The sequence below is a fragment of the Pongo abelii genome, chromosome 4 (assembly GCF_028885655.2).
Source record: "Pongo abelii isolate AG06213 chromosome 4, NHGRI_mPonAbe1-v2.0_pri, whole genome shotgun sequence".
Lineage (NCBI taxonomy): Eukaryota > Metazoa > Chordata > Mammalia > Primates > Hominidae > Pongo > Pongo abelii.
This window is the reverse complement of record NC_071989.2, coordinates 108,705,035-108,728,860: the sequence shown is the minus strand read 5'-3', so window position 1 is coordinate 108,728,860 and position 23,826 is coordinate 108,705,035. Positions and strand designations below refer to the sequence as shown.

Below are 23,826 nucleotides of genomic sequence, written 5' to 3'. Positions count from 1 at the left end.
ACCAAAATACCAAACTATAAGGCTTCAATTACAGAATTCATCCAATAGCTGTTACACAGGCAATGTTTCCACTGATACTAGGAGATGATTGCCTGCATAAAAAAAACACAGATTTAGACTTTGTTATGGAGCAAATAGTCATGTTATTTTTTAACTATATTTTTGACATTCTAAGAAGTAAAAGGTGATATAAAGAAATAAATACAAATATTCAAAGGGCTATGGTTACTATTGGTATCCCGTAAGAAGTAGCTTTTTGATTTTCTGAGTCTAGGTTTACATTTATAAAGTACAAGAAAATGGTCTATTGAATAATGAATTTATTCAGCTATAAATATTTTAATGGCATGCATGCTATTATAGGTTTCTGCCAGCATCATCACTCCCACCAGCACCTCAGCTAGTACCATGCCACATGATATACTAGCTTGACACTATTGGTTGCAGGGAGGTAGTTTTTTTAATGTAAGAGAAAATACTAATAATAATGACTACTTAATGAGTTTTCTCTCTACTATAATCTCTGTCTCTCCACCAACTGTCAGAGAATTGACTCATTGTTGAGATGTTTTGAAATCAATGCAATTTTTGAAAAATTACTTTTACATGCAGAGCCTTACTTGATCCTCACAAAGCCATTGTATATTACATAAAGTTATTGTAATTTTCAAGGTAAGGTAAGACTACTGTGGCTTAGAAAGAGAATAGGGTCTAGGAACTCAAGTAAGTCATATAATCACAAACATGCCCAGATCACCTGATGTTCCAAGTTATTCTTGCTTCAAAACAGAAGCCCCTTCTATTATGCATATATGCCTTCTGTAAAAATGAAATTACAATCTTAGGAATGACAATTATACAGATGGAGGAGCACTGACAAAACATTCTGTCTCTGTTGTCTAAACAGAGCTAGTGAGTGACTAGTAGGAAACAGAGCTTATTTGTTTTATCTTATTTTAGTTGCCAAACAATAATTGTGTATATTTACAGGATACAATGTGAAGTTTCTACACAAGTATACACTTTGTAATGATAAGATCAGGCTAATTAGCATATCCATCACCTCAAAAACATGTCATTTCTTTGTAGTGTGAACATTTAAAATCTCTTGGAGCTACTTAAAAATATACAATACAATATTATTAACTATAGTCACTGTGTTGTGCAACAGAACTTATTCCTCCCGTCTAAATGTGAAATTTTGTACCTATTGACCAATTTCTCCCCATTCCCCATTCACTCCTTCTTCCCAATATTCTGTTCTCTACTTCTATGATTTCCACTGTTTTAGAATCAATATATAGGTGAGATTATAAGGTATTTGTCTCTATGTTTTAGACTTACTCACTTACCTTAAGGTCCTCTAGGTTCATTCATGTTAGCACAAATGGCAGGATTTTGTTTTTTTTAAGGGCTGAATAGTACTCCATTGGTATATATATCACATTTTCTTTATCTATTCCTCTGTTGATGGACAGTTATATTATTTCTATATCTTGGCTATTGTGAATAATGATGCAATGAACTTGGGACTACAAGCATCTCTTTGACATACTGATTTCAATTCCTTTGGGTATATGCCCAGAGGAGAGATTGCTGAATTATGTAATTCTGTTTTTATATTTGGTGATTTTTTTCTTTAAGTACCATAGAGATCTTTTTTTATTCAGAAATTGTTTAATTTCAAAAATATTATGTGTAGATTCTTGTCCTGATAGTCATATTCACTTAATCCTCATAACACCTTTCGTCATGCTTGCATATTTCCTTCTAACTTGTAGGGGAAAAAGTATCTAAAATTCATCACCAGTAATTAATTCAAATTATGTACTGTGCTGTATACACAAAATGTTTCTTACTTTCACAAAGCTGGCAATTTTGTTTTGTTTCAGAGATGGTGAATTGTCTTTGAGTCGGTCACTTGTCAATAGCTCTGATAAAATCATTCGAAAGGCTGGCTCTTCAATCTTCCAGCACAATGTAGAAGGTTGGAAAATCAATTCCTCTTTGGTCCTAGAGATAAGGTGAGTTTCTTTACTAAGGCATAATAAATTTCACATCATGTTCTCAAATACGTTGGGCTTGGCAAACTTATATTTAACACCTGATTTATGGTTTAAGTGTGAATACTTAAATAAAAGAATGAACCAGCTCTATTCAATGTTGCTCACTGAAGAATATGAAACCATAAAACTGAAATCATTATATGGTCAGAGATTTAAGGATGAATATGTGAGTTTTGAATATAGTGTCTTTATACTAATGGAATAAAATATTCAGCAGAGTACTAATATTTAACATACTTCACTCAATTACTCAGGATGGACATATATTTTAAGAATTATCTTTAACTTCCCTATTGAATCTTCATTCTGCTTTTGGGTTTTCTCAACTAGCTGAAAATTGAGCCTATTACACTCCTATTGTGCTGACGATTATAAATAAATTAGTCTTATCCTGTGAATGAGTATTTCTGTGTGGGCTCGTGTTTTAAAAATTGGATAAAAATCAGAAAATAAGCTTTCTACATTACTGACTTCTTATTTGTAAGACTAGTCATTTTAGCTGAAACCCACTCTTGAAATCATACTCCATGCCTACGTTTATCCAGTATGTAATTTTCTTCTGATATAAACTTGTTACTAATAAGAAAGGTAGGGTCATACCTTCTTAATTATGGAGGAAACAGGAAGATTTTTTTTTCTTTATAGTTACATTGCATTACTGTATTGGTTGGTACATTTGAATCAGAGCACTTCAGTAAACGAGAACTCACTAAAAGTGTGAAAGAATACATTCGTTATATAATAAAATAATCCAAAAGTCAATGAATAGTTAGCATTAACACAGATTTTATAGGTGTAGCTTAGTGACTAAGATATAAGGGGCTGATTAATTTTCTTGGGTTTCTACCTACTCACTTCTTGGATTATAACTACCTTTAATGTAGATTATAAGAAATTTGAAGGAAGAGTCTATTAGTCTATTACACTCATCTTTAGAGTATGCACAGAAATTTCACACAATGTTTTGGAGCAAAGATAATTACAGCATGTTGAAATTTACTTGAACGAATATCTGGAAATTTTAAAAATATGGGCATCAGGGCGATGTAGGAATAGTATTACTACTTTGGTTTAAAGGTTTGAAATTGACTGGAAAGGGAAACAGGAATCAAATCATGGCAATGTCAAGTGGTGTATGTTTGTTTGCTTTTAGTTTGGTGGGAGCTTTCTATATTCATGTGCCTCCTACAAGAATGAATAGATGAGTAGAGTCTGATGACAGAGCTCATAAATCAATGACTTCTGGGTAGAATATGGCCAGCAAGCAAAATTTATTTCCACTGGATAAAGAAAAAAGAAACCTTAAAGCCAATATTAAAAACCAGGAGGTTTTTAAATAAAAGTACAGATTTCCATAAACTCTTGAGAAATTGAAAGATTTGACAACTCTGAATCTGTACTCTTCCTAAGATTTAGCTGGCTAAAGCTGACCCTACTCATGGTCTCTTAAGTTTGACATTTTCATACCTGGAGCTCACATCTTTCATGATACTTGTCAAGTGCATTCTTCTCTGTCTCATATCCCCATCCTTATATTTGAATTTAGAAACCCTGTGAGAGATGAGATAATTATGAGGAAAAAGTCACAAGATGTGAGATGATGTGGGATTATAAACACAGATATACTTTGGTTTAGAATGGAGAAAGATTCGTATTTCTTGAGGGTATATTGGAAAGAGAGAGAGATAGGTGATTAAATAGCAAAAATTTGATCTGTAAGCAGAAAAATAACTTTCAAATTGGTTGGCTTAGCAAGAAAGGAGCCAATTAAGGCTATAGAGATCTGGTAAAGAAACCTGATGGAAGAAAGTAAAATAAAATATTGTAATAGTTTAATTATTATATCTAGCCATGCTAAATAATGTGTCAGATAGCAAAAAATCTAGTAAGTAAATTAAATAAGTAATTGACACTAGTTCAAGTATTATATCTGTTCATGCCTTTCCTAATAGCTATATAAAAATCAAATACTATAAATATGCATGAGGCTATATACATTTTGCTATTAATAACATATTCAAGTGAAGGGTAGTAAACATAAATTGACCCAAAAGATTCATATTACAATTTTACAAATCAATGAGCATTGCATTCATGTATTTAAGGGTGATCTATTTTCAGTTATAATAGCTGATAGTATGAATGAAATGTTAGTACTATTTTTGTATGGTTCTCCTTAACAGATTAAAGAAATAAACAATAAAACAATGAACAAATGTTGAATAATACATACAAAGTTGTCACTTCCTTGAAAGGAAAGGATAATTTGTAAAACCATTATTGTACAATGTGCAAAGAGTTCATAAAAATTAGAATTGGCTATAGCAGAAATGACTAGTGAGTATTAATCAGTTTGATACCTGTAATAAAAAATTTAGAATATGAAAATATCTGCCTGTTGGCTTAGCTTTTGCAAATATTTTTAAAAGACATATTGGAAACTAATTATGGATCTTTTATTATTATTGTTATTATTTTCTTTCTTCCTCACTTTTCTGGCATTTAAGAATTTCCATATCACTTTGGGTCAGTAATTGGGTGTGGGTAAATTTTAAAAGTGTTTTCAAAATTCTACTTTTAAGTTTTTGTTTATTTTTATTTTTATTTATTTTTTATTTTACTTTAAGTTCCAGGATGTGTGCAGAGCATGCAGGTTTGTTACACAGGTACATATGTGCCATGGTGGTTTGCTGCACCTATCAACCCATCATCTAGGTTTTAAGCCCTGCATGCATAAAGTATTTCTCCTAATGCTCTCCCTCCCCTTGTCCATCACCGCCCGACAGGCCCAGGTGTGTGATGGTCCCCTTCCTGTGTCCATGTGTTCTCTTTGTTCAACTCTCACTTATTAGTGAGAACATTAAGACATTATTTCCAACCATTTTTTTATCTTACTGATTCAACTATGATTATAAATCTTTCAAATTTAAAAATCTTATTAAACTTATAATGTTCTTATTACATTCCTAATAATTGTTCACATAATAAAATGTGAAAACATTTCCTGAGATAATTTTTTTTACATTTGTGGATATGATTTTCAACCCTATTACTAATCCCTTCATTCCCATATGCCTTATATTATTGTCATAAGCACACCAAGAATCGGTTCACATGTATTCATCAAACAACTGTACTTCTATGCAGTTGTCTATGAGAGATGGTGCCATGTGTTACTTCATTGTACTTTGAGGATTCAAAATATATGGAGTTTATGCATTCTACAGCTAACTTTGCACTCAAAATAATTATCTTAGTTTTAAGCCTTGATATTGTTGATAAAAGTTTGTTCTTTATTATTATAAGCTAAGAAATAACACATTTAAGATGCATTATATGTTGTGAATAAATCTGTGAACATTGTACTAAGAGATTATGTAGTTATGTCCAATACTTGCAACTTGACTTTTTTTCCATATTTGGATTATTTCTTTTCTTTTTTTGTTGTTGTTTTTATATGTTGACTAGAAACCCCGAAAAGTGCAAACATCAATTATAAATGTATAGAAATGTACAAATGTACACATCAGGATAGCTTTATCACATCATAATTAGAAAAAATATTTCAGCTCTTAGTGTCATGATATATCAATAATCTGAAATACATAAAACCTGCAGGTTAACTAAACATAATAGCTAATTTATATATGCTTAACTTACAAGAAAAATTTCCTATTGCATACATAGATTTACTTTACAAAAACTTCTACATGCAATGTTTATACTATCTTCTACTTGCTTTGATCAATAAGTTACCAGCAGAGCTAATCTTGGGTCACAAAGCTTATTAGTGGCGGTGTCAAGATTCAAACCCAGACCTCCCGACTGAGGAAGCAGGACCTTATAAAATAATTTTTTTGTTAAGAATATATTTTAGTACCCAAATGTATACTATTAAAATTTATCATTATGGAATAAATGATTCTCTTTGCTCTAAAATAACAAAAGACATTTTTCATTCAACAATACCAAATTCTGGACCAAATATCAAATGGCACTCTAGGGTGTAAATTAAACTAAAAATGCTCTTCATCAAGTATTGTGGGACAATTTTGCCTTTTCATTTGTTGTGTTTAAGATTTTTTTTTGACACTAAGATGTCTTTCCCATAACTGCTAGGACTTAGAAATCCTAAACAAGGTACAGTTAAACATTTTATTCTTCCAGAGCTTTAAGACAAGTTGCCTTGCAAAAATAATCTTTTGAAACAAACAAATAAAAAATGTGTGTTCTCTCTGATTTTTTGTAGGCATAATGAAACACTTGGCATTTTTTAGTTTTACTTTTTATTTTCTTGTAGTGAACTGGGTCAGTACTAACTTAATTTACAGTGATTTTTTTTTGTAGTCAGTGTCTAAAGTTTGCAAAAACTGATTCCTAACATATGTATCATAGCCTAATTTGCTTCTCAACTTGTGATACATTCCACCTATAAGATTCGTCACACAGTATTTTCTGATGGAGTTAACAATGTCATTTAGATTAAATTTTAGTTGCAACTGTGTGCTTATTATTGCCAAGAAACCTACAGAGAAGAGTGGCACTTGGGGATAGCTTAGCTATATTTAACATTTCACAAGTGAAAACTTGTTACTAAACAATGTTTAGTAAATTAATTTTCTGGGATTCTGCAGTTGCTATTTCAAGTGATAGGTGATGTTGAAAGGGAAGTTCTAGTTGAAAATTCAGTTAAAAGTTTCTGTGTAGAACTCTACTTGTTGTCAGTTCAACAGTCCAAACCAAACTTTCAGTTTAAGGCTGATATTGCCTAACAAAAAATGGTTTTTATGACTAAGATGTTTAGTTTCACTGAAAATGAAACATATTTTCAGATTCCTTCAGTTATCTTTAACGTTAAAATAATTGCTCAATTTAGGTGTTTGCTTATCTAATGAGGTTTCAAAAGTTGAATTATGATCACAAAATGACAGCTAAAGACCTGTGAAGGGTCTTTTTTTGTTTGTTTGTTTGTTCTTTTGAGTCATGCATAGAAAACACAACCCCTTGCTTTGAATATCGGGTAATAACTTGACCACGTACTAGGAAAACCTGTACTGGTAAAGCATGCATATTAACCATTAGCTTTTGTTGATTCATGTTTCTCTAGATAGAGCACAGATATTAAAGCCAGTTTTCTTTCTACCTCTCTCATTTCTGAAATAATTTTGTTTGACCTGCTGTTAAAAATTTCTATCAATTGTCTTCTTAGCAAAAGCATATATGTTCTCCTTGGTAACATGGTGTTGTTTCAGTTCAGTGTAAGTACAGGAGTTTTCTATGCTTCCAATGACATTTAGCTAATTATATTTGAATGTTTTTTTTCATATTTATAGTCTGAACAACAACTAGACTTAGCAAATTCACAAAGCTTTTAATTCGTCATTACATCTACAATCTAAAAACTGTTTGCACTAGGAGATAAAAAACTAACCTTTTCTTACTGTTTCCAAAAATTATTAAGCACTTAAGTCATATTAAGTCATAATATTATTCACTCATAGTAATTACTTTCAGTCTTTCTTGGATCCTATAAAAGGAATCTTAACTGAGATAATTTTCCGTACGTAGAAGACCTAAAACAGAAACTAAAAGTTTGGTTCAGGAATAAGAAAAAACAAACACACAAACAAACCCAGAGTCCCTCAAGTTTACCTCTTTTTCTTTTTACTTTGTAAAATAGCGAATTCTGAGTTTTGCCTAAGCTTTTTGTGTTTTTATATTTTGATTAGTCTATGTGAGTTGGTAGTCTTTTCTGTTTTGAAATCACTTTTACTATTTTTACCGCTTCAATTGAAAAAAATACTGCTGAGCCTGTAACAACATTAGAAAAACACGTAATTACAATCTGCATTTAGTAATTATTTATCTTATTAAGCATTAGTTTCTCCTAAGAGTTAGACAATATGACGTCTTTTAAAACTGTGCTTAACTCTTATAGTTCCCTTTTTAAATCATTTTTCCTTAAGAGTAAATAAAATAAAGAGGTTTAATTATAATCAGGAACTTAAAAGACATGTTTTACATTATTTTTGCAACTAACCGTCTATAACACAGCAAAGGTGCTGTTATTGGAAAGTCCCTTTTGACGTTAGTTGACTAGCATGTAAGTGTTAACTTTTTTGACCAAATAAAATAGATTTTCCCTTTTGGATTTCCAAGCTACAGAGTCTTTTTTCAAATCAGGACCGCTAATCTACTCACTGCAAGCTTGCAAACATGCCACTTCTTGGGAGTGTACATCTTCAAATAGATCTACAGCAACCCATTTAAATTATATTCAAAGAAAAACGATAACACCATCTAGCTTGATGATTTAACCACATCCGTGTAGTCTCTATTTTAGAGCCAGCCTTGTCGTTTTCACAGGAAATGAGAAATTTCTGTTGAAGTACAGGTGTCAGATATTAATTATTCACCAGACAAATAAGTGGTACTCAATAAATATATACAAAAATTTCTGTATATTGACAATTTTGGTGCTAGTTGTTAACTTTTGTGAAAAATCATTAAGTGCTTGACATAAACACTTTTCCAGTTTCTATAATGCGTAAGCCGTAGGGTTGCTTATTTAAAATATAATTATCTTCTTATATAACCTGGACTTTGTTAAGATAAACTGTTATGGTGTGTCAGTGGTATTTCTATCAATTTTTGTGATTTCATTTGTAGAGTATTTATATAGGCTTTCCTGTACAAATTCTACTGTTTTTGAACCTGATATTCAGAATATTTGGGGAAAAAGATCATAACATTATTTTTTCAGCTAGCTGGTGGACATATTTCTTGTTTATAAAATCAGAGCAGAGTTTATCAATCACTTGGTTTTCTAATTAGAACAAATATTAAACTGGAAAACATTTAGAGCAAATCAAAATAAAGACAACAAAAGAAAAGATCTGAGTTACTTTCCTCCCTTCTTTGCTAATCATGCTTATGCCTTCTGAGTTAGAGAATTACTCTGTTGATGGAATCAAGGGATGAGGTTATATTCTGCTCTCAGTAATAAAATTTACCAATTGTGATGAACTTAAAAAATAAGAGCACTAGAGGAAAACTTTCCACATATCTTAAATGTTATAATAATGACGTTGTTTTTATTACTTTGAAAATACAAGCTTGCACTAAGAGCACTTTAGTAAATAATATCCAATTTCCAAACTAGGTGTAGCATTTTCTCAAATTGCTTTTTGCTGGTATTATGTTGTATATCCCCTATTATGTTGGATACCCCTAGAATCAAACAATTCCAGACTTTTGTAGGCCGGGTTCATAGTTTGAGTCAAACACAACCCTCTGCTTTGAATATCAGGTAATAACTTGACCACATACTAGTAAAACTTGTACTGGTAAAGCATGCATATTAGGCATTAGATTTTGCTGATTCATGTTTCTCTAGAGCTCAGATATTAAAGCCATATATATATATGTATTTTTTTTTCCTTAAAACCTACTAGGGTCCCGGACTCTTCCCTTCTTGTTAGTTCCAGGTGTAAATAACCTCATCCAGTGATTTCTTCTGCTCACTGTTCTTAAGCCTTCAAACTCTCCTCTAATTACTCTGACCTATCCTTTCCTCCTCTCAATTTAATGGCAGCTACCCTTAAGTCATTTGAATCTATGGTCTTATATGGGAAGGCAATATCCCTTTTGCTGCCGGGATGGCTCCAATTTATAGTGGTATCTCTTGCTGATTGGGGTTACAGGAACATTTAAACGGTCCCAATCAATAGACTCTCACACAGTTTAGATTACAGGCACTGCTAGATATGTATTCCCTTTCATCTCAGCATGCAAGTTAGTTGGCTATTTTGTGCCTGACTTCACCTCTTCTAGTGCCTTGCTAAAAGGAGAAACTAACATAAACCAACATACAGACACATTTTAAACAATTATTCAAGAACAACATATTTATTAGATGCATGGCACAACTCCCAAATTATTGAAGACAGCAATTGTATCAGGTGCTTTTCTATATCATGCCAAGGATCATCAGTTTTCCAGCCAGCTATATATATATAAATAAATAAAATAATCATTTTCCATCATCTACCTACTTAGCATATGCATATATTTACGTTCATGTAGCCTCTCAATCTGTTATCAATTTATATATTAGGTATGGGCTAGGCTAAGTATCGACCAAAAAAGTAACCTTAAAATTTAGTGGCCAAACAAGTAGGAAATTTCTTTATTTCTCACTTAAACTCACATGATCCACTCTTATCCTATTTAATTAAGAAAACTAACTTGCATGACCCAACTGAGCTCTACTCGGGTTTTGAGACTTGCAAATATTCTAGCTGAGCATCCATGTGCCCAAGTAAAACTTAGAAGATTCAAATATTAGAAGGAAGAAGAGAAGAAAGGAAACTAAGGAACAATTAGCTACTTCTGCCACACACAGTCCAATGTTCTATCTACTCATTTTGTCTTTGATGTATCCATCTTACTTCCAGGACTCTTGATCTTAGAGGAAAAGTTGCATATACATCTATTGCTATAGTTTTAATTCTTCTTTAGATAATTATAATATACATATCATATGTATAAATATGTATAAATTTGAGAAGTTCATTCCTTTTAATAGCATTAACTATGATACAATCAAAAACAATCTCAAATTATTTCTCTCCACCTTAACTAGATGATATTAAACAACATTTATGACTATCAAAATAGGCTGAAGCTAGCAGAATAACTATTCAAAGTCAAATCATGGCCACTGTGTTTTACTTAATAAACCAATTTTTCTATATATTTTGATAATTGGAGTGCTTTTTATAACTCCACAAATAGATGTATATACTATATCTATGTATACAGTCATTAAGAATCTGTGCAAATGATTTTTAAAATTTTATTTCTTATAGAATCGACTTAATTCATTGGTTTAATCACCACCTAAGATTCATAGCTTACCAATTTGGTAATCTAAGATTAATAGTTTGCTAATTTGTATTTTGTCTTATGTTACTTTGTAAATCCATCAGTTCTTGGATATGCTGACGGTAATGTAAAACTTTGCTTGTATTTCAAATACAGGAAGAACATACTTCGTTTCTTAGATGCAGAACGAGATGTCTCAGTGGTCAAGAGCAGTTTTAAGCCTGGTGATGTCATACACTATGTGCTTGACAGGCGCCGGACACTAAACATTTCTCATGATCTACATAGCCTCCTACCTGAAGTTTCACCAATGAAGAATCGCAGGTTTAAGACCTGTGCAGTTGTTGGAAATTCTGGCATTCTGTTAGACAGTGAATGTGGAAAGGAGATTGACAGTCACAATTTTGTAATAAGGTGAGCTTTCTTCTGTTTTTTGAGATTGTAAGTTTTTCAAAGATATTTTACTTGGGGATGGGAAACTGTTAGAAAATTTTAAAGTATTACTAAAAGCTCAAACAAATATTTGTCCATGATATCCTTTTCTGTGTAACATTTAAATTACATTTACCCTGGAATAGAATATTATAATTATTGCATAGTTGAAAGAAAAAGTGATCTTGTCATAGCAACAAGATTCACACAGCTTTTTTTGGTGAGGGGGGAGGCAAATGGCAATTTTATTAAATTTAACATTCCACACAAACTTTTTTCTTAGTATCTCTTCTTCATACTCATTAGTTTTGTGTGATTTTATTTGTTGTATAAAGATTATGAATATTACTATGGAATGATATATAGATTTATGTTAATGTTACTTTTTATTAATAATTATCTAGGAGATAGTAAGAACATAGTTTAGCAAGTTTATATTTGATATCCTGAGCCATATTTCTTTAATTTCTCTTTATATGTGGTATTTGTGTATGTTAGTATATTTGAGTTTTATGTTTTTTTAAAACATAATTAAGCATGCATGTTTGTTTTTCATTAACGGTTAAAAGATATTTGATGAATTGTGTGTTTGATTAACCTATTAACTGAAAAAAACTCAACAGTAGAAATGGAATTATAATCACATCATAAATATAAGCAGTTTTTAATGATCAATTTTTATATCTGTACAGTTTTTTTGGATTGTTTTAGTTCCTTAGAAAAAGTAGCTAAATGAATGAAACATGGATATTGAAATATGAAATAGTACAATATAAAGATGGATAGAAAAGTATGCTGAGTTGGCATGTTGAAAAAAGTCTCTTGAAGATACGCTGGAATACATTATTTTTGAATATTTTGAATATTTTTTGAATATTTTTGAAATAAAGTCTTAAGATCATAAATGGGCAACTACTTTTTAAAAGAAAGTCATGAGAAATCACACTCAAGCATTATCAAGTGAAGAAAATTCATAATAGCAAATAAAACTGCAAACATTTTACCTTATTATCTTTCCTTTTCTCTCTTGGGTGAAGGGTCAGAGATTAATGTGAAATCAATTTAGCTTTTTAAACTAATTAGACTATAAGACTATAAGAGAAACCTTGTGAACAAGTAGATACAAACAAAGACAACTGTATAGAAAGAGGATGTAAAAAAGTTGATGAGGGAATGGCAATGGAAGTGCAAATCAGGAGCTTCAAATGTTGAAGTCTATGCGAAGTATAGCTGTGAAAAAATGTAAGGCCTCTAGAATTTCTGATGTGACTAAATCATAAGGCAGGTAAAATAAAGAAGTAACAAAGTCAAGCCATAATCAAAATTGTTGCAATGTAAGGATTTCAACAATCGCAATAGGGAATTTTAAAAGGTGATAATACTGGAGGAAAATAGAGTCTAAATGACTTCTTATTTCTGCGTTCCTCTAAACTTTGACACTGGGGGCCAAGTTGTTAGATTTAGCCCCACCTGTGACTCTGAAATGAAGATGGCTTTTACATGTGGGTAATGAGAGAGGTCTGATGGCAGTAGTCCTCAAAGTTTGTATCATTTCCTTATTGCTTCCTGATCTGGCCTTGTTATTCCAGTTTCTATTGACTGGGATTTTGCATTATTTCAATTCCTAAACTACTGAGTTCTTATCTCACATGGAATTGTGTGTCCAATAAAAGTAGGTTCCGACACTCTTTCTCTGTCAAGAGTGGCTGGTGGCCAACCTTGCTTTATACTACCACCTCTCATTTTCACTTTTCCTGCCTTCAATTTCTAGAAGTTACACAGCCTGCATATATCTCACTTCCCTGCAATTGGCTATGGCAAGCCTATAGGTTTCCAGATTTCTGGGATGTAGTCAACCTGTGAATAAAATTCTGATCCCAAAAAATCTTTCTGTACACCTCTCGTATTCTAAAATTGAAGACTAATTTCTCTTTCACTGGCCAAGCAGCAACTGGCCACTTGATAGTATTGCCTTCACAGCTCTACTATGGACTACTGGGCATTTAGACCACTACTAATTTACTCTGGTGGTACTCCAGCAAAATGCCTAGAAGTTGATATTGAACATATACTTTCTCTTCCTTTTATGTTTTAGGCACCTAATTTCATGCCTACTTTTTAGATTTAAAACCCTATAATCTGCCATATATTAATGCACTCCAATTTCAATTTGGAATATTCTTTGATCATTCCTATAGTAACCGAACTCCAGTGGTGTTCAGTAAATGGTTTAACTGTTTTTACTCCATATTTTGTGGCTCCTAGATTCTTTATCTAACTTATTGCTAAGTATCAGATGGATTTGAATGTCTGTTCTTAGTTTCTTGTCCACTATTGTCAATCAACAGATCTAATTTTTTAGCAGAATAGCCTTAGCACTTCCTTAAGTGGTGTATTAGTCCATTTTCATGCTGCTGATAAGGGCATACCTGAGACTGGGAAGAAAAAGAGGTTTAATTGGACTTACAGTTCCACACAGCTGGGAGGTTTCAGAATCATGGTGGGAGGTGAAAAGCACTTCTTACATGGCAGCAGCTAGAGAAAATGAGGGAGATGCAAAAGCAGAAACCCCTGATAAAACCATCAGATCTCGTAAGACTTATTCACTACCACGAGAACGGTATAGGGGAAACTGCCCCCATGATTCAAATTATCTCCCACTGGTCCTTCCCACAACACATGGGAATTAAAAGAGTACAATTTGAGACGAGATTTAGGTGAGGACACAGCCAAACCATATCATTCCACCCTGGCCCCTCCAAATATCATGTCCTCACATTTCAAAACCAGTCATGCCTTCCCAACAGTACCCCAAAGTCTTGACTCATTTCAGAATTAACCCCAAAGCCCACAGTCCAAAGTTCCCTTCCGCCTATGAGCCTGTAAAATCAAAAGCAAGCTAGTTACTTCTTAGATACAATGGGAGTACAGTTATTGGGTAAATACGGCCGTTCTAAGTGCGAGAAATTGGCCAAAACAAAAAGTTTAGAGGGCCTGTGCTAGTCTAAAATCCAGTGAGGCAGTCAAATTTTAAAGCTCCAAAATGATCTCCTTTGATGCCAGGTCTCATGTGTAGGTCACGCTGATGCAAGAGGTGGGTTCCCATGGTCTTGGGCAGCTCCGCCTCTGTGGCTTTGCAAGATACAGTCTTCTGTCCAGTTTCTTTCACGCGCTAGCATTGAGTGCGGCTTTTCCAGACAAACGGTGCAAGCTGTCTGTGGATTTACCATTCTGGGGTCTGAAGGATGGTGGCCCTCTTCTCACAGTTCCACTAGGCGGTGCCCTAGTAGGGATTGTGGCGGGGTGGGGAGCTCCAACCTCACATTTCCCTTCTACACTGCCCTTGCAGAGGTTATCTGTGAGCCCTCCGCCCCTGCAGCAAACTTCTGCCTAGGCATCCAAGCATTTCCATACATCTTCAGAAGTCTAGGCAGAGGTTCCCAAACCCCAGTTCTTGAGTTCTGTGCACTCACAGGCTCAACACCAAATGGGAGCTGCAAAGGCTTCGGGCTTACACCCTCTGAAGCCACAGACTGAGTTCTACATTGGCCCCTTTCAGCCATGGCTGGAGCAGCTGGGATGCAGTGCACCAAGTCCCTAGGCTGCACACAGGGATCCTGGGCCCAGCCGGTGAAAACATTTTCTCCTAGGTCTCCAGGTCTGTGATGGGAGGGGCTGCCATAAAGACCTCTGACATGCCTTGGAGACATTTTCCCCATTGTCTTAGGGATTAACATTCTGCTCCTTGTTACTTATGAAAAATTGTGCAGCCAGCTTGAATTTCTCCCCAGAAAATAGGTTTTTATTTTCTATCACATTGTCAGGCTGCAAATTTTCCAAACTTTTATTTTATTCAGTTTCCCTTCTAAAAGTGAGTGCCTTTAACAGCACCCAAGTCACATCTTGAATGCTTTACTGCTTAGAAATTTCTTCTGCTAGATACCCTAAATCATCTCTCTCAAGTTCAAAGTTCCACCAATCTCTAGGGCAGGGGCAAAATGCCACCAGTCTTTTTGCTAAAACATAAAAAGAGTCACCTTTGCTCCAGTTCCCAACAAGTTCCTCATCTCCATCTGAGACCACCTCAGCCTGGACCTTATTATCCATATTGCTATCAGGCTTTTGGTCAATGCCATTCAACAAGTCTCTAGGAAGTTCCAAACTTTCCCACATTTTCCTGTCTTGTTCTGAGCCCTCCAAACTGTTCCAACCTCTGCCTGTTACACAGTTCCAAAGTCGCTTTCACATTTTTGAGTATCTTTTCAGCAACACCCCACTCTACTGGTACTAATTTACTGTATTAGTTTGTATTCAGCTGCTGATAAAGACATGCCCGAGACTGGGAAGAAAAAGAGGTTTAATTGGACTTACAATTCCACATGGCTGGAGAGGCCTCAGAATTACGGCGGGAGGCGAAAGGCCCTTCTTACATGGCGGTGGCAAGAGAAACTGGGGAAGATGCAAAAGCGGAAACCCTACATAAAACCATCAGATCTCATGAGACTTATTCACTACCAGGAGAACACTATGGGTGAAACCACCCTCATGATTCAAATTATCTACCACCAGGGCCCTCCAACAATACGTGGGAATTATGGGAATACAATTCAAGATGAGATTTGGGTGGGGACCCAGCTAAACTATATCAAGTGAGAACCTCATTGAGTCAATAGTTGTATTTTGACCTTATACTTTTTCTGTGTGCAATGTGTGCTTTACTTTCTTTTAGATTTCATGAGTATTCTATTATATATATATATATATACATCCAAACTTAAAAAGATAAAATTCCTTGCCTAGATAACTAGTAATATTAAGTAGTGTGAAAAAAATACTTTTAAAGCTTTGAGAATAATGTTGACATAGTTAACAAACTAGAATTTTCTCTTATTGGTAGTTTCCAGGCACTTTCTCTTCTCAGAGAACGGATGACCTCAGATGAACTAAAATGAGAGTTATTATATAAGAATATATGCCACACAAAATACTAACTTTCTCATTTCAAAGTAGACTTATCTCTATACTTTGCAATAAAAGAGTTCTTTGACAATTCAAACAGAGTTTATAAACTTAAACACAAGATAGGCTTGCTGGAGTTTTAATTTGTATTTTTGACTTTGGAACATCACCATGGATTTTTCAAACACATTTCTGTAAATCTACAACCTACTTCAGTCTACCTCCCACTGTTGGTGAATTTCCTACATGAGTATTACCTGCATACAAAATCAGAAATTTTAGAGTGGAGAAAGAATCTGCATCTTTGAAAAGCATATATATGGGGAGTTGACACTTAATTCACTATAATGTAGAAATTTAGTGAATGTAGATATATGTGTTTTATGTATATCTAACTCAGATAACTATGTCTTAGAGTGTCAGATTCATATACACACCCACAGGCACATACAAATATCTTATTTAATTATTTTATGGTAAATATGAATGAGAAAATTGAAATTGCCATAAAAGTGCCTTGACCCCTTTTTCTTCTTAGCATTATATCACCAATTAATCAGCAAATTCTATAGATATTACCTTCAAAAAATATCAGGAGTCAAATGATTTATCATGACATCCACTGCTGTCACCCTGGTAAAAGCCAACATCGTCTCTTAATTAGAACTCTACAATAGTTCCTTAACTGATGTGCCAGGTTGCATTCTTGCTCCCTGTTCCCAAAGCCAAAGTCTCTCTTCATCATAAAGCAGCTTCTTACTGCACTCTATAAAATACTAATATCTTGCCAGTAACAATAAATGTGGTAATCTGAAGCTTCAGGGACAGACTATGTGCCTGCCAGTCATTTTCCCTGAAACCCTCTTACCCACATACCTATGGGTGGTTTTACCCCTTATTTGGGGAAAGGATGAGGGTCTATGCTTGTACAGAATATCCTCTGCAAGTCTTCTCTGACTGTAATATCAGAAACACCCCCTACCACTGTCACCATCTGTCACTATCTCTTTACCCTTCCATTTATGTATTTATTTTTGCATTGTATGTTTATTTCTTTATTGTTTATCTTTACAACTGGAATATGCAAGACAAGCTTTGCCTGCATTTATCCCTTTTTTAATCTCAGACCCTAGTAAAGAGTCTGACATATTTATATATTGTATAAATATTTGCTAGAGGTAAGCAAGAAGGCATGTAGTAAGAAAGAAAAGGAAAAAGGGAGGAAAAGAGGAAGAAAGTAAAGGAAAGAGGGAGGGCAAGGAGGGAGAAAAGTGTTCTATCATGGTCTTCTATCATCCATCCCACCTTGCATGAATGATAATCCCTTATACAAACTTCAATAATACCATAATAATGTACTTGGTTGTCTGGGATGAGTGGCTGTCACATCATCTCCTCCAAAACTACAGCTCATCTAGTCATCATCTCCTCTAAAACCTTAGGTGACCAAGTTTCAGAGCAGGATGCAAATTCTTCCTACAGTAAATGCAGAAGCTATCTTACTGTGTCTTTCATGGAGAAATATATATTTGGCATCTGTTGTTTGCCTTTTAGCCCACTAACTCACCAAGCAAAACATGAAGATCTCTGCTTTGTGTGCCTCTTCATTTTCTTGTATTAACATATTTTTAAACTTACAGTATATAGTCTATAATTCCAAATTTATAGAATGTATCTTATGAAACAATTTGCATGAAGTTGAATTTACATAAACTCAGTGTCTTACAACCTAGAGAAATGTTGTAGGGTAGAGGCTACTTTACATGCACATCTGAAATCTTTTGGTAACTAGATTTTTTTTCTAAACTATCATCATCTCTATTATATTATTCCTTTAAAGACACAACATCTATATTATTTCTTTACAGGTAAAACATTCCTTTATATTATATTTAAAGATGATAATAAAATTAAAAGCAAATATATTGGGCTCTATAAATTCAAATTTTTATGAGCTTAACTTTCAAGAAAAATGTCTAAACCTTTCTCTATAAATTTGCAATGTAGAAATGAGTTGAATAGCCACAGAATTTACTGATTTGTGCTTGAAAATTTGTAAATGGCAGAGTACACTTAGGACTAGGAGTTTAGGAGTCTCTTGATATTTTAGCAGCTATGACTATTTAAAAAGATTACTTAATAAGAACGAAATAGTGACCAATTCAAGTTCATAATTGTATTCTGGACTTACCAAGAAGTATAGAAAGGTAAAGATAAGCATCTTAATGAAGGCACAAAAATTATCACCTTGATCATTTTTGATTTGTTCTATATTTTTACTACTTTCCAAAAATAGAAGTTAGAATGTTGTAGATTAAATTATTTGCTAGGGCTCTACTGCCTTTCATGCGGTAAGGGATTATAGATTTGGCATCTGTTGTTTGCATTTTGTCTCACCATCTCACCAAGCAAAACATGTGGTACTGCCTACCACATAATATAATCTACAACATTCTACAACAAAATTTCTGATTTACCACAAAAAATCAGATTTTCTAATGAACATTTTAGAAAGTATCTACATTTTAGAAACAATATCTACAGAAAAATCATCTTTTGTTACTTAATAGCTAGTTGAGAAATTCATTCCTTTGAGTGTAATTTTATCATTTTGTTATGAAATTGTATGTGATCACTTACTGTATTCTACAGTGTTTAATTGTGGAGATACTTGAAAACTTTTCTCAGTACCTATGAGCTGAAAAATATATTCCTTTATTGTAGGAAGCAATAAGCAAAACACTGATAGTTGGTTATTATTAAGTAGTTGGTGGTTGTATCAAGGTTCAATTAGCACTTGAGTCATCATTACAAACAAAAAAATGAGCAAAAGTAATGCCTGGGAATAAAAACTTTGCAGCCCAGCACAGTGGCTCATGCTTGTAATCCCAGCACTTTGAGAGGCTGAGGGAGGTGGATCACCAGAGGTCGGGAGTTCGAGACCAGCCTGACCAACACGGAGAAACCCCATCTCTACTGAACATACAAAATTAGCCAGGCGTGGTGGTGCATGCCTGTAATCTTAGCTACTCGGAAAGCTGAGGCAGGAGAATCTCTTGAACCTGGGAGGCCAAGGTTGCGGTGATCAGAGATCGCTCCATTGTACTCCAGCCTAGGCAACAAGAGCGAAACTCCATAAAAAAATATATATATATTTGTCACTTCTGAATAAAGACTGTCACTTCTTGTGAAGAGGCATGTGACCTCATTCTTCTCATTTTATTAATTAGGCCACTCCTAAGAATATATCCTTCAAACCATCAAGCTGAAAAATGAGGTTCTATGTCTGGCAATATTAATGATGAACCAAACTCTCCCAGTGCCTAAACTCCCTATAAATTAGATCCTTTTCAAAGGTTAATTAATAGTCATTTGAATCTCTGAAATCAAATCATTATTTGAAGGGTAGTAAAGATGGAGGAGTAAAACAGAATCCAATGCCAAACCATTTTCCCAAAGACAAAAGTTAATTTCAGCTCACAAATACCAATTTGTAATTGATAGGTGGAGAGTGTGACCATAAGTAATTTAAATATAGAGTATATGAAACAAAAATCAAAGACAATTTTGGTAATAATTTTAATAATAGAAGCTCTCCATAATCACGTGTAAGTGTTCAACCAATAGACTTTGGATTTTTTTCTTCTGGTACTACCTTTTCCCTTAGGAGGATATCTATTTTCTATTTTGAAGGTCATATTGTGCTACCTGTTAACATTCTTAGATTTGTAACAACCCTTGAAAATACAAAATTCTAGTCTGAATTATGAACATAAACAAACCAGTCACTTCATTGTGGACACGAGATCTTCAATGACCTATTGTCATACCAGAGTTTCATTCTTCCTTACAACTCTTGTTCTTCTTCTTGCCTTCTGATTCATTATTTGTGTAACAAATGCATTTACTTCCTCAAGTGTATGTGTAGCCCTTTGTTATTGCAAATGTGTCTCCTCTACTTTAGAAGGTCCAGAGAATTTTTGCTTCAAATTTAATCAATCCTCATTATTCTTTCTTGAAATAGTTTCCTAGCCACATTGAACTGGTTAAAATTATCACAAAATTTCAGTAATAATTTTTAGAATCCCTAGAATTTTTTATTATCCTGGAGATGTGTATATATCTGCATAGCTGTAGGTACGATTGATTCGTTGGATGGTTGGTTTTATAGTCTGTGTTTCCAGTTGTTTGTTTCTCACTTTTCATTTAACATAGTAAATTTGGTGAGAGAGAGAGAGAGAGATAAATTATACCTGGTTTACTTGCAGTGAGTACTAATTAGTACAGTAACTCCTTAAGGATAAGATTTACCCAGGTATTATACTCAAGTTGACCTCTAACTTTATAAACCAAGATTCTCTTTTAGTGGCTGTTTGTATCATTCATTAATCAATTACGTTAAATAATGGTTTTAGTGGGGTATTTCAAAAAAAGAGAGTCCTGGTCAATATCATTACATGATGCTTAAAGTTAAAAAAAAACAGATAAAAATAAGAAAATAAATTAAAGCTCAATTTTCATTTCTTACTGAGTGACTCAATATCAAACTGATTTCTAAAATTTAGGTCTCATGTACATATATCCCTAAATAACAGAAAAATAATGATAAGATTAAAATTCTTATTTCTTAACAAAAATGTCTAAAACCCTAATTTAAGTAAGAATTTTAAATACACTGTGATCAATGTTTTTATATGTGCAACCCTAAAAATGCCCAGTATTTTTACGAGATTCCTTATATAGCAAATGTCATGTTTCAAGGAAAGAAGATTGGCTAAGATAGAAAAACAAAGGAAGCCAGTCATTGACTAGGTTAAAGATATCTTACTTCTTGTCCTGCAGTACCCTCTGATAAGAAAGGTTTACAAAAAATGATAATGTCCTTGTAATATTAAGATTTTGTCATATGATTACAGACAAGCAAAATTTTGACAAATTTCGTTAGGCATTGATATGCCATTTATATACTATTTCTCACCTGCTTGAGGAAAAAAAGCAAATGGAAGCATAAGAGAAAATATTGTTTTGGTATTATTCCTTAGACATATCTCTTCAAAGATTGATAGGAATTCTGAATACTCTTGATGCGCTACCTTAAAACTGCAGAAAATGATTTTCCTCTATGAGATTCTGTATGAAAGAATGTTCAGTTACATATATAATTCAATCTGTCATATTCTCTTTTTCATCTCTGGGATAATTTATTTTATCCTTCAGATAACATCTGTATTTCTGGTATTGTTAAATACAGAGGAGTATAGTTTTAGGCTTTACGTCTTTGTTTTATTAGCTAATAAAAGAGAAATTGCAAATATTCAGTTGACTAAAGCTACACTTCTAACATCAATAGCAATGATGTGTGCAGAAGAAGGTAAAATATATGTGATTTTAAAATTGTAAAACACTAAAACACTACTTGATACCACTACTTTTAACATTAGTAAATTTGGGAACCTCTAGAACTAGTTCCCTAAAATTTGTCTCAACGAGAGTCCACATTAATGAAAATTCTATCAACTGAAATACATTGGCTTTATATTTTTCTTGTAAACATTTAAAGACAAAATTAACTGTTAAAAGATAAACATTGTTTATTTTATCAAAGGCACTAACACTTGTTACATTATTTTATTTATACAATAAACTTTCACGAGTACCAACCAAGAGCCCAATTACAGTGCCCAATTACAGAAATAAACATCTACATTCATTCTTAAAGGACAACTGGTGCTGTGTGGGGTGAGGAATAATCACTACAATTCAGAGTCTCCAAAGACACATAGCACATTTAAAATATTTGTCTAAGGCCAGTTTTATTATTTCCAATAATGCAGAGGGACTAATAGAATGTTTGAAAGAGAAATTAAGGTATGCTTCCAATGCTGAATGAGGTGTTCCCACTCAGAACTTTATCTGAAGTCTTTGAGATATGTCAGGATAACTAATTAGGTCACTAATCTTAGATATCACACATAATAAATTTTAAGAAGATATCATTGGTCACTTTAAAGTTTTATTTAAGTGCCGTAAGCTATCTAACATTCTGCTCTACACCAACCAGAACACCGCCAACATCTACACACCTTATATAATAAACTATTAACAGATTCAGTCACCATCATTAGGGGCTGAAAAATATTCAACTGACTAAAACCATGGCGGTCTCTACCATACGTGTATTGTAGAATACTTTGACCCACTTTTAGACTTTACATACAGTTCATGGGATTGTCTAGTACCATATCTGAGCTGAATTTAACTTACATAACCCTTTTTAATGCCACATAAAATGGAATAATGATAAGAGTAGGCTCTTTATTAAGTTAAATAAAAGCTAGTAAACATTAGAAAAATTGTCCAATTGATACTATTTTTTAAATTTTGCACTTGGATTGTTTGATGTGCTAAATATCATGTAAACGTAGAGATAGATGATAAACAGAGATGACAGATAGAAGCTGGGCACAGTGGCTCATACCTGTTATCCCAGCACTTTGTGAGGCCTAGGTGGGAAGATTGCTTGATTCCAGGAATTTGAGACCAGCCTGGGCAACATGATGAAACTCCATCTCTATAAAAATTAAAAAATTAGCCAGATTTAGTGATGTGTGCCCATAGTCCTAGCTACTCAGGAGACTGAGGTGAGAGGATCACTTGACCCTGGGAGGTTGAGGCTGCAGTGAGCCATGATGGTATCACTAGACTCGAGCCTGCATAAAAGAGCAAGAACAAGAGCAAGACCCTGTCTCAAAAAACGGAAGAAAAAAGAGATGACAGGCAGAGAAATATAGAGAGGGGAGAGGTGAAAAGGAGAGGGAGAGAGAGGAAAAGGCACAGAGAGAGGACATAAAAATATGAATCAAATCGATGCTGTGCTGCACTGAAAAGCATCACTCCAGATATAGTCCAAGAGTCCAATCAGAGTTTATTGTAGGTGATATTGGATGAAGTTTTTAGCTTTTCCATATTTAGTTTTCTAATTTACAAACTGAGATTAATATATGTATTCTTTCTCTCTACCTGGAGTTTTACAACTTACCTATTGTAGATACCACAGAGTGATAGTATTGCTCCTACAAAATCCTTGCCTCAAATTTACCCCCACCATTTATGCTTATTTGTCAAAAAATGTGCTGTAAAATTTCAAGAATTGAGAGTTTGAAAGATTGCATATATCATTTATATATCACCATAGGTAAAGGAAAACAGGTTTAGAAAGATTCCCTCATACAATCTGTATAAAGTGTCTTTCGAAACCTTTCTTAGGTTCTTTCTCTTTGAGTACTTCTGAAGTTAATGTAATAGTGTATATATTACATTAAGGAATTTAATTTGTTGGTTGTGAAAATTGTTTTGAATTCTGCAAAGCAATCCTTAAAGTGCTTTTAAATTTTCTGTAGTTATCTTTCAAGCTTTTACATAATCTACTCTCATAAGTATCTACAAAAAAGCATATTCTAATATTTGTGCTAGCTATACTCAA

General features: G+C 33.5%; 1 protein-coding gene across 1 annotated transcript in view; it reads left to right on the top strand.

Moving 5' to 3' along the window:
• ST8SIA4 (ST8 alpha-N-acetyl-neuraminide alpha-2,8-sialyltransferase 4) overlaps window positions 1-23,826 on the top strand; it is a 97,742-nt gene that overhangs the window by 5,644 nt on the left and 68,272 nt on the right. Inside the window, 2 exon segments of the mRNA XM_002815763.4 lie at window positions 1,893-2,024; window positions 11,109-11,366. Of these exon segments, the coding sequence (XP_002815809.3) occupies window positions 1,893-2,024; window positions 11,109-11,366 (390 nt within the window).